The sequence below is a fragment of the Callorhinus ursinus genome, unplaced genomic scaffold, assembly GCF_003265705.2.
Source record: "Callorhinus ursinus isolate GAN/ISIS: 27379988/994484 unplaced genomic scaffold, GSC_fseal_2.0 scaffold6, whole genome shotgun sequence".
NCBI lineage: Eukaryota > Metazoa > Chordata > Mammalia > Carnivora > Otariidae > Callorhinus > Callorhinus ursinus.
Window position 1 is genome coordinate 35,173,693 of NW_027397068.1, and position 12,917 is coordinate 35,186,609.

At 39.9% G+C, this 12,917-nt stretch overlaps 1 protein-coding gene across 1 annotated transcript; it reads left to right on the forward strand.

The window, feature by feature from the left end:
- The first annotated feature begins 5 nt into the window (after positions 1 to 5).
- CALHM4 (calcium homeostasis modulator family member 4) lies at positions 6 to 12,363 on the forward strand. The gene is made up of 4 exons (XM_025864652.2): positions 6 to 111; positions 7,561 to 7,656; positions 7,857 to 8,379; positions 11,971 to 12,363. Exons 2-4 carry the CDS (start codon positions 7,568 to 7,570, stop codon positions 12,361 to 12,363), a joined length of 1,005 nt encoding a protein of 334 aa, XP_025720437.2. The 5' UTR covers positions 6 to 111; positions 7,561 to 7,567.
- The last annotated feature ends 554 nt before the right edge of the window (positions 12,364 to 12,917 follow it).

The window sequence follows — 12,917 nt, forward strand, 5'->3', positions numbered from 1 at the left end:
GCCACTTCTGCACTCTCTTGCTGCTCTTTGCTGAGCTGAAGAGGAAAACAATCATGAGCAGGACGGGCTTACGAGCACGTACCTTGCCACCGATCAAATACTGCTTCACTTGTGAGTACAAGTTGTAACCTAGAGGCATAAAAGCTGATAGTGGGAAGTCCGATCAGAAGCACCAGCTACTGAAAATTCTTCAGCCCAAGGGAGTATAAGAGTGGTGTTTTGCTCTCATGCCAAGGCATTGTTCTAAAAATCACAAACAGAAACCTTCACAATCCAAGATAGATCTAAATGTTAGCATTATTCGGTCTTTGTATTGATTGTTGTGTGAATTTGAGACAGGATCAGCAATCTGTAGGTACTACATCTTGGGTTCAAACCTAATCAACAACTCTAATGGGTATCACAGACCCCCATCTTGCATGATTACAGAATTCAAATATATCTGATACTTTTGTTTTCATAAGCAGCAGTTTTAAGGAATGATGGATTTGAGGTGTTGGTATTTTTTCCATAAAACTGTTGCTCAAAATGGGTGTTCTACAGTTTAATAATGTATAATGATTCTGGCAGAGAAAGCAAGCCCTTAGCTTTCTTTTGATAGTCCCTGAGATGTTAGCTATTGAAACCTCTCTTTATTTATGTAGAAGTACAGATCTTTAAGGTTAACACGAGAAACTCCCCCATCTTGACAACTTGCAGGGTGTGGAGGATCAAAACTCTTCCAGAAATAGAAGCCTAAGACTCAATTTAAGAAAGTCATTTCCTACTTCTTACCATCTGAGTCAATTAGCTCTGTGTGTTCTAGAAAATTCTTGCTATAAAGTGACAGACTACTCACTACTTTGAAAGAGTGTGGTGTAGTTGAAAGAGCCTAGGAGAATTTGGAAGTCTCGGGCTGAGCTGCAGTTCTACCATTTACTGGCTGTGTGACTTTGGACAAGCCATTTTATTGCTCTATGGCTCAGTTTCCACATTTGCAAACTGGCAATAATAATACCCACCTCACAGAATAATTGTGAGTATCAAAGAAATAATGTGTGCTATAAAACACGTTATAATGCACTATAGAAACACCAATTACTGTAGATTTTTCTCATAGATGAGTATATCGAATGGGGTTCTACAATATTAGGGTATTCCTATTAGTGCCTGTGTTCCATGACTCTATTCCCAGCAAAAGTCAGTTTGGCTGGGGGGTGGTATGTGGGGGGGGGCTGCTTTTCACTGGTGGATTAACAACACCTTATATTTCCGTAAAGTTTACAATTTACAGTATGGTTTTCACTTTATCTCATTTTAATTCAACTACCATCTGTGAAATAGTACTGTAATCATTACCATTTTCTAGGATGAGAATCTAAAAGTCACGTTAAGAAATTTGTTCAAAGTTGCTGGATAGTCGGCAACAAAGAGGGATTTTGGCTCAAGTTGCTGACTCCAAATCAAACATTTTTTTCTATTGTACACAATCCATGTTAGAGCAAAATATTTCAGAGTTAGACTCCCAATAGCTACTAAGGCATGGTGAGAGTCCGTTGCTGAGCCTAGTGTGGGGGTGATGTTGGGTTCTGAGAAAAACAGTGAAAAGGCCTGTGTGCTTGGCGGGTGGGGAGTGGTGATACTGGAATCAATTTCACTAAACCGCAACGGCTGTGCTATGGAGACATCAGGGCCACCATGAGGATTCAGGACATCACAGGTACCTTAGGAGGCAGCTCCTCTGCTGGGCTGACAGCCTCCCCCACTCTCCTGCCCCTTCGTCCAGGAGCACGGGGCTTAAGGAAGGAATCCCTGCGTGGCGTCCCCTCTCAGGAGCACAACCTGCACAGACGCAGCTGCTGCCAGGGCGCTGGGACACCGGCTTGCTGATGTTCAGACTGTGAAACCCATCAGCCTTCAGCAGCTCTTGGGATCCAAGGAAGCCTGCTGTGCCCCAGGCTCTTTCTTTTCTCCACTTTCTTCACCTAAATAGAAGAAAGTACAGAGGGAGGGTATGTTTCAAACAGAGAGCTGATAGAGAATATCTGTTCTGGCAGCAAACTAGGAAGAGGAATCATTGCAAAATAATGCAGAGAATTTCTTGCTCTTTTATTAAGGGCTCTTTTGGTAGCCTAGGCCAGATTTTGGAGCTGGGGTTGGGAGAATGATGCAATCCTCAGTGTCATCATAGTGCACTGCAAAGCAACCAGTGCAAGGAAATGATGAACTGGGTCACTCCCTGAGAGTGGTCTCCTGGGAGGTACCTGGGCAGCTGGGTAGAGACCAGGGAGGTGCTAACAGAGGGCAGCACCGATTCGTCAGCGTGTTATCATCATCTGAGATCCCCCACGAACTATCAGGCATGGCCATCACATCTGCATCGGGAGCTTCTTATCTTTTTGCAACTTCTTTTGCTATTTAAGGCTGCTTTTCGTGTTTATTTTAACCAAACTTCTTTATGTAAAATGAGTGATGATATACTCAGCACCCCGCCCCCCAGAACTGCTCTAGCTGTCAGATCTGATCTCCCTGTCGGTGTGTCAGCACGTCCTCAGTGAATGAGCTGCTGGGTCTTCACTGATGAATAGACATTTTATATGTTGGAGAGACAGCTGACAGCAAGCTCTCTTTAGCATAAAGACCATTTGGTTACAAAGGCCCAAAGGAAATTGATCAGTCATAGTTGTAATCCTTCACAATCACGGACAAGTTACACACAGGTACCCCCAAGGAAGTCATTAGTACTTTTGACTGTGAACAACAATAAAAACTTAAGAATTTGTCAACAAACTCCCTTATGGCAGGACATTGATGCCTCAACAGTGATTTCTCATCACTGAATGCTCCATCCTTTCCTGCATTGTTCCCTGAAAGAGTGGACTACATTTTCCTTCTCTGCTTCCTCACTTCCCGTATGTTCCATGAAATGGACTTTTTTAAAATAGGAAATTACAAACATAAGGAGGATGTGGTTCTTAGTTCCAAGCTCTACTGAACGAGCTGCTAGATATACTTCAGGCTCTGTTGTAAGCAATGACACAGTACTAACAGAGTTGAAATAGCCAGCACCCTCCTGAATTCTACTCTACAGAGTAGAGTTCCTATTACTGCTACACAGAACTTGATATTTATCATTCCTATTCATGTTTTTAAATTCTACATATGTTGGTAACCACAAAGAATATGTAATATCATTTTGTTTCAAAACTTTACCTAATTTGTCATACTGTGCATATCCTACAGCTTGTGTTTTTCCTTCCCAGTTATTGGTTAGGATTTATCCATATCTACAGCTGTCGCTCTAGCTAGTTTATTTTCACAGCCTCTATAGCTGAGGTCAGCAGACTTCTTCTGTAAAGGGCCAGAGAGTAGATATTTTAAGTTTTATGGACATATGGACTCTGTCACACCCCCTCAACTCTGCTATTGTGGTGGGAAAGCAGCCATAGACAATTCAGGAAGAGGTGTGCCCATGTGCCAATAAAACTTTATTTGTAAACATGGAGATTTGAGTTTCATGTAATTTCACGTGTTATAAGATACTGAACAATTTTTTTCCCCAACTGTGTTAAGATGTAAAAATCATTCTTAGCTCACAAGCCATAGAAAACAGGCAGTGAGCCAGTTTAGTCTATGAGCCCTATATGGTCCACCCCTAGTCTATAGCATTCTCCTTCTGTGGTTTATTAATCTGTTTCTTTGTTATTGGACGTTACTAATGAAATGGAATGGAAATACTGTGATGGAATACTACATATACCTTAGATAAAGCTTGCTTGTTGTTCACATCCTTTAGATCTTAATGTTATCTTAATCAATTCTGATAAAGATATGGTTAAAGTCTCTGATTATAAGAAGTCTTCTTACACCTTGATCAGCTTTCGCTTTATGTATTTTAAAGTTATGCAGTCACAGACATACAAGTTGACAACTGTTGTATCTTCATAATGGATTGTTCCTTTTATTATGACGGAGTGTTCCAAATTAGCCCTTTCGACACTTTTTGCCTTTATTTCAGTTTTGCCTTATGTTATTTTATTATTCCCAGTTAAATATGTTCCAATACCTTTATTTTTCAAGCTTTGTGTGTGGTCTAGTTTTAGGTGTCCCTTGTAAGCAATATGACTCTGCTTTTTAATCACTCTGGAGGTAAGTTTACTCCTGCTTTGGTGCGGTGGTGAAATGTGTGTACCAGACCACCGGGTCCCTAATCCTGACTCTTCCATCATCTCTGCATGACCCTGTGCAATTTCCTCACTCTCTTCACGCCTCAGTTTTCTCATCTGTAAACAAGTTGAGGATAATATTAGTACCTCATCATAGTTCTTAGAACAGTGCCTGGCATGTTGTAAGCACACGGTAATTGTTAGGTATTTAAAATTGTGTGTGTGTGTGTGTGTGTGTGTGTGTGTGTGTGTGTGTGTGTGTGTGATTATTGGTGTGTTTGGTCTCATTTTTACCATTATTTTGTGTTTTCTTTTTACCATCATTTTCCCTTTGCTTACAATTTCTTTTCCGGTTAATATTCCCCTTTTCGTTCCTGCTTTTGAATGATCTATACACCAAATTTCAATTATTTAATAATCATACTTAAAATTTTACTGCTTTAATGAAATATGAATTGATTTACAGTTTGATGAGTTTGGGCTTGTGTATACATCCCCGAAGCCATCAAATTAATCAATATAATTAACATTTCCATTACCACTGTTTTAACTGTGTTATCTTAGATTCTTTGTCGAGTTGGCATCCATTAATTGCAGGACCATAATAACAGCCAAAGCAGTTTGTATCTCCCATGCGATCCAGAGCCCATACCCGGAACCACCTTCTTATCTGTCTCTCATACATCAAGCCAATGTTTCCCCTGCTCTAGATCAAGCCAGGACCATGTAGGTACTAGACCAGCAGTGACAACCCTTATGTCCCAAAGCCCACCAGAACTTTTTAAACTAGCCAATCCTAAGCTGTGTCCCCTGCCTTACTTTGCCTTTACCATGAAAATCCCAATAAAAGCCCTGGCATAGGGTCTCCCGTCTTCCTTTCTGCCTCCTGACCAAACCTGGTGCTTCCCCGCACGGTCTGGCATGCCCTCTTCTCTTGGTAAATGAAAGTAAGAAATCTCCTCTCAACGGCTTTGACATCTCCGTGTCATCACTCAGTCACCTCCATAAATTAAAATCCTATCGGTACAAAATGATACAACCCTTGAAAGTCTTCTCATGCCCCTTGGTAATCACTCTCTTATTTCTCCTCCTCCACTCCTTAGGCAAGCACTGGTTTATTTTCTGTCAGTATCAATTAATTTGTATCTTTTGGAATTTTAGATGGAGTCATACATCATGTGCTCCTTTGCTTAAATTCTTTAATTCAGTATATTCTTTTGAATTCATTCTTCTTATGGTATATATCAATAGTTTATTCCTTTTATCTTGCCAAGTAGTATTCATCATATGGATATACAACGATTTGTTGATCTACTCACCTGTTGATGGACAGTTGTATTGTTTCCGGTTTGTAGGTATTACAAAACTACTGTGAAAAAAAAAAACTACTGTGGATATTCAAGTACGAGTTTTCATGTGGACTTATGCTTTCATTTCTCTTGAGCGAGTAACTAGGAGGTAAATGACTGTATTATATAATGGGTACATAGTTAACTTTTAAAGAAACTGACAATTTTCCAAAGTGGTTATTCCATTTTATATTCCCACCATCAGTGTATAAGAGTTCCAGTTACTCTGGGAGCGCCTAGGTGGCTCAGCTGGTTAAGCATCTGACTCTTGATTTTGGCGCAGATCATGATCTCAGGGTGTTGAGATCAAGCCCCAAGTTGGGCTCCATGCTCAGCATGGAGTCTGCTTGAGATTTTCTCTCTCCTTCCTCCACCCCTCCCTGACACACTCTCTCTCTCTAAAATAAATAAAATCTTTTAAAAAAGATTTTATTTATTTATTTGGGAGAGAGAGAGCAACAGAGAGAACACAAGCAGGCAGGTGGGCAGACGGAGAGGGAGAAGCAGGCTCCATCCCAGGACTCTGAGATCATGACCTGAACCGAGGGCAGACACTTAACCGACTGAGCCACCCAGGTGCCCTAAAATAAATAAATCTTAAAAAAAAAAAAAAGAGAGAGAGGGAGAGTTCCAGTTACTCTGCAAGCCTCACCAATATTTGGTATGGTCAGTCTTCTTAATTTTAGCCATTTGAGCAGTGATAGCTTATTATAACCATGTATTACCTTAGTTCTATCCCTTAAAGTAAAAAAGTAATTCTACAGCTAATAAGTAAAGAAAATAACTTAAAAATATCATATTTGTATCATTATTATTTTTTGTCTTATGTCTTTCCTTAGAGTTCATTTTTCTCCTTATTGAAATATATCCTTTAATAATGCTCTTTATGAGACCCTGTGAGTGGTAAATTCCCCTAGCCTTTATGTATCTCTTTTTAAAATTAACATACATTATCTTTACTTTGTTCTGCCTTGAGTGATATTGTATCTGGTACTAAGCGTTCTGAAGATATTGCCTCTGGTCTCTAGTGTTGCTAATGAAAACTCTCTCCTCGGTCTAAGGTCATTCTTTTGTGGCTTATGGGTCTCTTCTTTCTGGTAGCTTTTAATAACATTTCTTCTTCATGTTTCACACTCTGCAGTTTTACTATGGTGTGTTTATATGTGGATTTATCTTTATTTACACTGCTCAGAACATCTAACACTCTTCTGATGTGAGAATTTTCTTTGATTCTGCCAAATTCTGAGTTACTTCTCTTCAAATATTGTTTCTCTGCCTATCCCTTCTTCTTTTTTTCCCCCTCTGGAACTCCTATTATGGAGTTGCTTAATCTGTCTTCTATTTCCTTGAATTGGTTTTTAAAATATTTTATACTGCAATACTTTATACTGTATTTTGGGTGAATTCCTCAGCATTATGTTTCAATTTACTAATTATGTACTTAACCATACCCAGTTGAGAGTTTGAAAAGAGAAATTTATATCTTATTCACTTTTTATTAGCCCAACCAAGCCTAGTCCAGTGCCTTTTATATAGAAGTCATATAATAAATATTTTCTGATTATAGAAAACACCTTACATATTTGATCATTTTCTTTTTATAGATATATAATTTTACCAATACCTAAGGATCACATTTTCATGTAACAAAAAGATAGCATATAAACAAATTCGTAACTTAACTTACAAAGCAACATGTTATTTTATCACATTCTGTCAATACAAGGGCATTTTTATGCAAAGTTGGAATGTTTTTGTTGTGATTTGGCTTTAGGGGGTACCCAAGTCTTGTTCTTCTTTTGGGGAAAGCTTTTGGGATCTTCTGGCAGAACTCTTAGTTTATGGATGTTCCAGACAGCCCTAAAGTTTGGATTGCTGTATTATTTCATAATTTCTGTTATGCCTTATGTCATAATTTTATGGTACCTAAATCCTGGTCTAGCACAGGGTTAAGAACGTTTTCCGTTTTGCTCCCAGGGCTCTATTTGTTGGTGTCATGTCACACAAAGCAGCATATGGAAAGATGACAGCAGTTTTGCTTTGCAAGCAGGCCATTCTCTTTTCAGTGGGAAGATGCGCGGCAGCTGTTTCTCCTGTCACCTGTACCAGATGAATCTCTCCTCTAGCTTCTTCCAACTGGAATCTGAAGTGCATTTATTAGCTCAGGATTCACAAAGTACACAAGGAAAGATGCTAGAATCCTTTAAACATATGAGGATGTTGGGTTGCTTGACCCAGCCAGTTAAACCAGTAAGGTCCCATAAAATGGTTACAGCTGGTGGAGTCTAATGATCAGAAAGGGCCATTTGTGTCCGAGCTTCCCAACGATGAGCCCGACTCTCAACAATATCATGTCTTCCCTGCAGAGAAGTGGAACATTTATCAATTCTTTAATTGCTGCTTCGACCATTGGTGGGCAACAGCTTTGCTCTTCTTTCACATTCAGATGTCCCTGTCAGGCTGGAAAAAATTTCTACTACGGTTCTGCTTTTCTAGTCATTCCAGCCTTGATCCTTCTGGTTGCCGGCTATGCTCTGAGAAGCCAGATGTGGACCATGACCAGTGAATACTGCTGCCGCTGTGGCCCTCCACAGAGGAGAATCAGCCCCCTGGAGCGCAAGCTCGCTTGTCTTCGGTTCTTCAGCATCACCAGGAGGGCACTCGTTGCCCCATTAACATGGCTGGCCGTAACCCTGCTGACAGGCACCTACTATGAATGTGCGGCAAGTGAATTCGCATCTGTGGACCATTACCCAGTGTTTCACAACATCAGCACCAGCAAATGGAAAGAGGTCCTAGCTGGGTTTCCATGTGGCAAATCGGTTCCATCCGACATGATCCTGGTAAGAGATGAAGTAGGTCTTCTGCACAGATACCAGTCACAAGTAAGTTCCTGATTTTTTTTTCTTGCTATGCTATCCCATCTTAATGGCAGCCATTGGAAACATTTCACATTCCTACTGCTTCTCATATTATCTGAATGTAGAACACAAACTTGATGTCATTCATCAGAGTGATTTCCACTGAGCGGCTATATAGATACGGTTAGGATGTTGGGCTTCGGAGTCAGCAGACCTGTGTTTGAATCTTGCTTTGCCATTTATTAACCTGCAAAACCTTGAGCAAGTTATAGAACTTATCCATGCTTCACTTTTCTCTGCCGTAAAACGGAGATATTAATGGGATCTACCACATAAGGTTGGGGTGAGTAATAAATGAGCTAATACAACTAAAGAGCTCAGCATCGTGTCCACAATCCATATTAAAAACAAATTTTAGATATTGTTATAAAAATTATTATTGCCACAGTGTATTACTTCATTCCATCTTGCATATTCTGAAATATTTCATTCTTTTTTATTAAAATTTTATCTAAAATTAGAGGAAGCTTAATTATGATTAAAGTAATTTCCAGGGATGGCTCTAAATTTAATATCCTTAGACAAGTTTATGTAAGGGGGTGAGATGAGGCAGGGAAAAGGCCTGTATCTACTGCACTTACAGGTTAAATTTAAGAAGTGTAAAAGTGCATTTTGTCAATACAGAAAGAGTCATTGACATTCATCACTTTCTCCGAGGGATTTGGGGTAAAAAGCACAGTTGCAAACCACTGAAATACAATAAAATACATTATTTTAAAAACTATTTATCGCACAGGCATGCACATTTTTTTGACCCATCACTTTTTAGCTATTAAATTTAGAAGTGCTAGTGCTCTTTTGTTGAAAAAAAAATTACTATCAACACACAGTATACTCAAGTGTTGCATACGGCCCGATTCAAGCAAAGTTAGAAATCCCATTAAGGTAGGCTCTGTCTCAACCTTTTACATTAGCCCTAAAGCTCAGGCAGGAGTTATGTGAAGATAGGTGAAAAATAATCAATGGGGCAATTTTAATTTTCAAAATGTTCTTGCTCAAAAAAAACCTAAGATGATACACACACTGGTAAGATTTTCTTAAAGTGAAAATAAAATGTCTTATTTAATGCGTATACAGACTTCTGTGAAAAGACAGTTTTATGGTTCAGAGTGCCATCAGCCAGTGGATGTTTTTGGATCAGCGACCACAAAACTAATATTTATTAAGATGTTTATCAGGGGCGCCTAGGTGGCTCTGTCGTTAAGCGTCTGCCTTTGGCTCAGGTCATGATCCCAGGGTTCTGGGATCGAGCCCCACATCAGGCTCCCTGCTCCGCGGGAAGCCTGCTTCTCTCTCTCCCACTCCCCCTGCTTGTGTTCCCTCTCTCACTGTGTCTCTCTCTGTCAAATAAATAAATAAAATCTTAAAAAAATTGTTTATCACTTACTGTATAAATATTTCACATTTAATTCTAATCCTTGCTCTTTAAGAGAAAGGTATAATCAACCCCATTTTACAGATGAGGAGAGCAAAGCTCAAAGAGTTTATGTAACTCTTATAAGTTCACAGAGGTAATAAATGGCTGATTGAGATATTCAAAAGTCACACTCTTTCCATTTCACCAGGCTGCCTTTCACAACCACCTTGAACTTCAATCTCATTTGAAGAATATACACTTTCTGTTTGATTTTTCTGAGTTGTCCACAAGATCATATTAAGTTCAAACCCTTTCTCCGCCCATACCTCATTCTAAAATAGCTTCCTGACATTTGTTTTACCCAATTTCAATCAACCTTCCACAGCCATGCCAAAATTATCTTTCTAAATGCAAATTGAATGATGAGCACCCTCCCCCCGCCATTCCCATATAAAGTTCTTTGATAATTTTCTACCAGCCCAATCCCAAATCCAAATTCTTCTCACGGCTTACGAGGTCCTTCAGTGTCCGGCTCCTGACCACTTTTCTCCATGACTCCTATGGCCCTGTGAGTACAAGCTTCTTGAGGTTCTCCCAAATCTTCATGCTCTTATTTTTCTTCTTCTCTTATCGGAACTCTCCTCAGTTTCTTGCATCTGGCGAGCTACTCTTTAATATTTAACTGAAGATCATCTCCTCTGGGAAGTACTCCCTGATACGCCTCTTTCTTAAGTGAGTTCGTTTCTCTCCCATTGTGCTTATTGATATAAAAAAACGATCACATTTTACCATATTTCTTGGCTTGCTATTTTGTTTCCCTCTTTAGGCTTAAAGACAGTGTTGAGTGAATGTATCTTAAATTATTCCCATCTAAGTTCCCATAACCAACCACCATGTATAGAACATGGCAGGAGGTCAAACTGGGACTCAGTAAATGATGGCTGATGAATTAATGGGCATCTCAGATGGCCTTTCCTCCACCGTGCTGGCCTCTCTTAAATTAAATTGCGGTGTCACTTTGTAGGTTTCAGCCTCCATTGAGTGCATCTGTCCTGTTGTGCTCACACTGGTAATTCCAGGCCTGCTGGTGAATCACAAGCTGTGGGAGAGACCTTCACTTCCCGGACTGTGGCTGCTGATGGCTGGCTTCCTTATATGTGTGGAAGTTGCCTCTCTCACTTTAAGTAATAATCACTAACTATTGAAAAAAGAGTAATTAAAAGAAGAAGAGTTCTAAGACTAGAAAACAACCATTTATGTCAGTCTTTCAAAGAGGGCACTAAATAATTGCAAGTAAAATATAGCTAATTTCCCTTTCAAAGCATATTTCAAAAATGAATCATAAAACTGGTAGGAAATAACTATTTGAGGGAGGAGGGAAATGAAAAGGAAAATAATAAGGTGCTTTCCATTTAGGGACATAAGGGTCTTCTTTGGTCACAAAAAATAAAAGGAAAGAGCAACTCGGGAAGAAATATCAATGAATACCTGTTAGCACATTATTAAGAAGGCATTTAAGAAGCTACCATTATTATCTATCATATCATCATTTTCATCACCATGATTATCAAATAGTTATTAAGCACCCAAAAGATGCTTGACCTGTACCTAAGGCTTGGGGAGGAAAGTTGATCTAAAACCAAAGAATATAGTTTAGGTACCCTACACAAGAGTAACCGGTGGGTTGTAGCATCCGCCACTTCAAGAACAGGACTCCGAATCCACTCCAAGTTAACTGGTTAATACCCTTTGTAGCCCCCAAACCAAACTGAAATGCTTGGGCTTATTCCCTCCAACATGCCTATATCCATATCAAGTGGTCAGCACCTTGCTATTATTTCCAAGACTAGAAAAACACATTTCTTTTTTTGAAAGACTTTATTTGACAGAGAGAGACACAGCGAGAGAGGGAACACAAGCAGAGGGAGTGGGAGAGGGAGAAGCAGGCTTCCGGCTGCACAGGAGGCCCGATGCGGGGCTTGATCCCAGGACCCTGGGATCATGACCTGAGCCGAAGGCAGACACTTAGCCAACTGAACCACCCAGTCTCCCCAGAAAAACGAATTTCTTACCCCCAGTTTACTTTTTTTTCCCACAGTTTACTTCTCAGTTTCATAGGAATCCCTCTTACTGTGTCTGTTCCTTTGATATTCACGATATTGACGTTTTCTGCTTTTCTTTTAAATAATTTTGTCAAGATGCTGGGCTGGATTGTGATCACCTTGGCAGCCATCGCTGCCCTGGTCTCCCGCTGCGTGGCGAGGTGCTGCTCTCCCCTCACCTCTCTGCAGCACTACTACTGGGCCAACCACCTCCACAACGAGAGGGAGCTCTTTGAACAAGCTGCCGAGCAGCACTCACGGCTCCTCATCATGCAGCGCATAAAGAAACTCTTTGGCTTCATTCCTGGAAAGGAAGATGTCAGACACATCCGTATTCCTTCGTGTCAGGACTGGAGAGATATTTCAGCACCCAGTCTTCTCTGCATGGGTGAGGACTTGCAAGGTCACTATAGCTTCCTTAGAGGCAGGGTGGATGAGACTAATGAGGAAAGCAAATTCGAAGGTATTGAATTAAAACCTTGCTTGTAGCACCTCTCACAGTTCAGGTTGCTTAACAGATACTTTATCTTTATGATGATGGAGTTTCAATGTAATCTCTTCATCTTTTTCTGTCTCTTCTGATATTTGTTTAAATAAGTCCATTCAAGATGCCATTTCCAAAAGCGGTTTATCTGATCATTGTGCCAATCTCTGTTTTTGAAATTTCCTTGGTGGTCAGGTAATGCCTATATTGGTTTAATTAAAACAATATGGATTTTGAAGTCATATCAGAATGGGAACCTTGCTTCCGTTACTCAGTTATCTGTGTGAAAACTAATATTTTTGAGCACCATCTTGTTATCTGCACATAATGGTTATTTCATAGAGCTGTTGTGAGGATTAAAGGTGATAATATAAGCAAAGTGCTCAGCACAGTGCCTTTCCTAAAATACGTGCCAACACACATTACTTTCTCCCTTTCTCTTTGTGTTCCATGTCTCCCATCACTATTCCCCCGTCTCTAATTCCTGGTTTTCTTTATTTCTACCTCTTTATAATATCCAGGAACTTTTCACTTGCTTCTGTCCCTTCTTTTGATCCTA

What these genes read in the sequence shown, in the direction of transcription:
- CALHM4 (XM_025864652.2), top strand. Translation starts at nt 7,568, where the DNA reads ATGCGCGGCAGCTGTTTCTCCTGTCACCTGTACCAGATGAATCTCTCC. An exon ending in TCTGAAGTGCATTTATTAGC is followed by an intron (nt 7,657 to 7,856) that starts TCAGGATTCACA and finishes CATGTCTTCCCT; the next exon opens with GCAGAGAAGTGGAACATTTA. An exon ending in TGCACAGATACCAGTCACAA is followed by an intron (nt 8,380 to 11,970) that starts GTAAGTTCCTGA and finishes AATTTTGTCAAG; the next exon opens with ATGCTGGGCTGGATTGTGAT.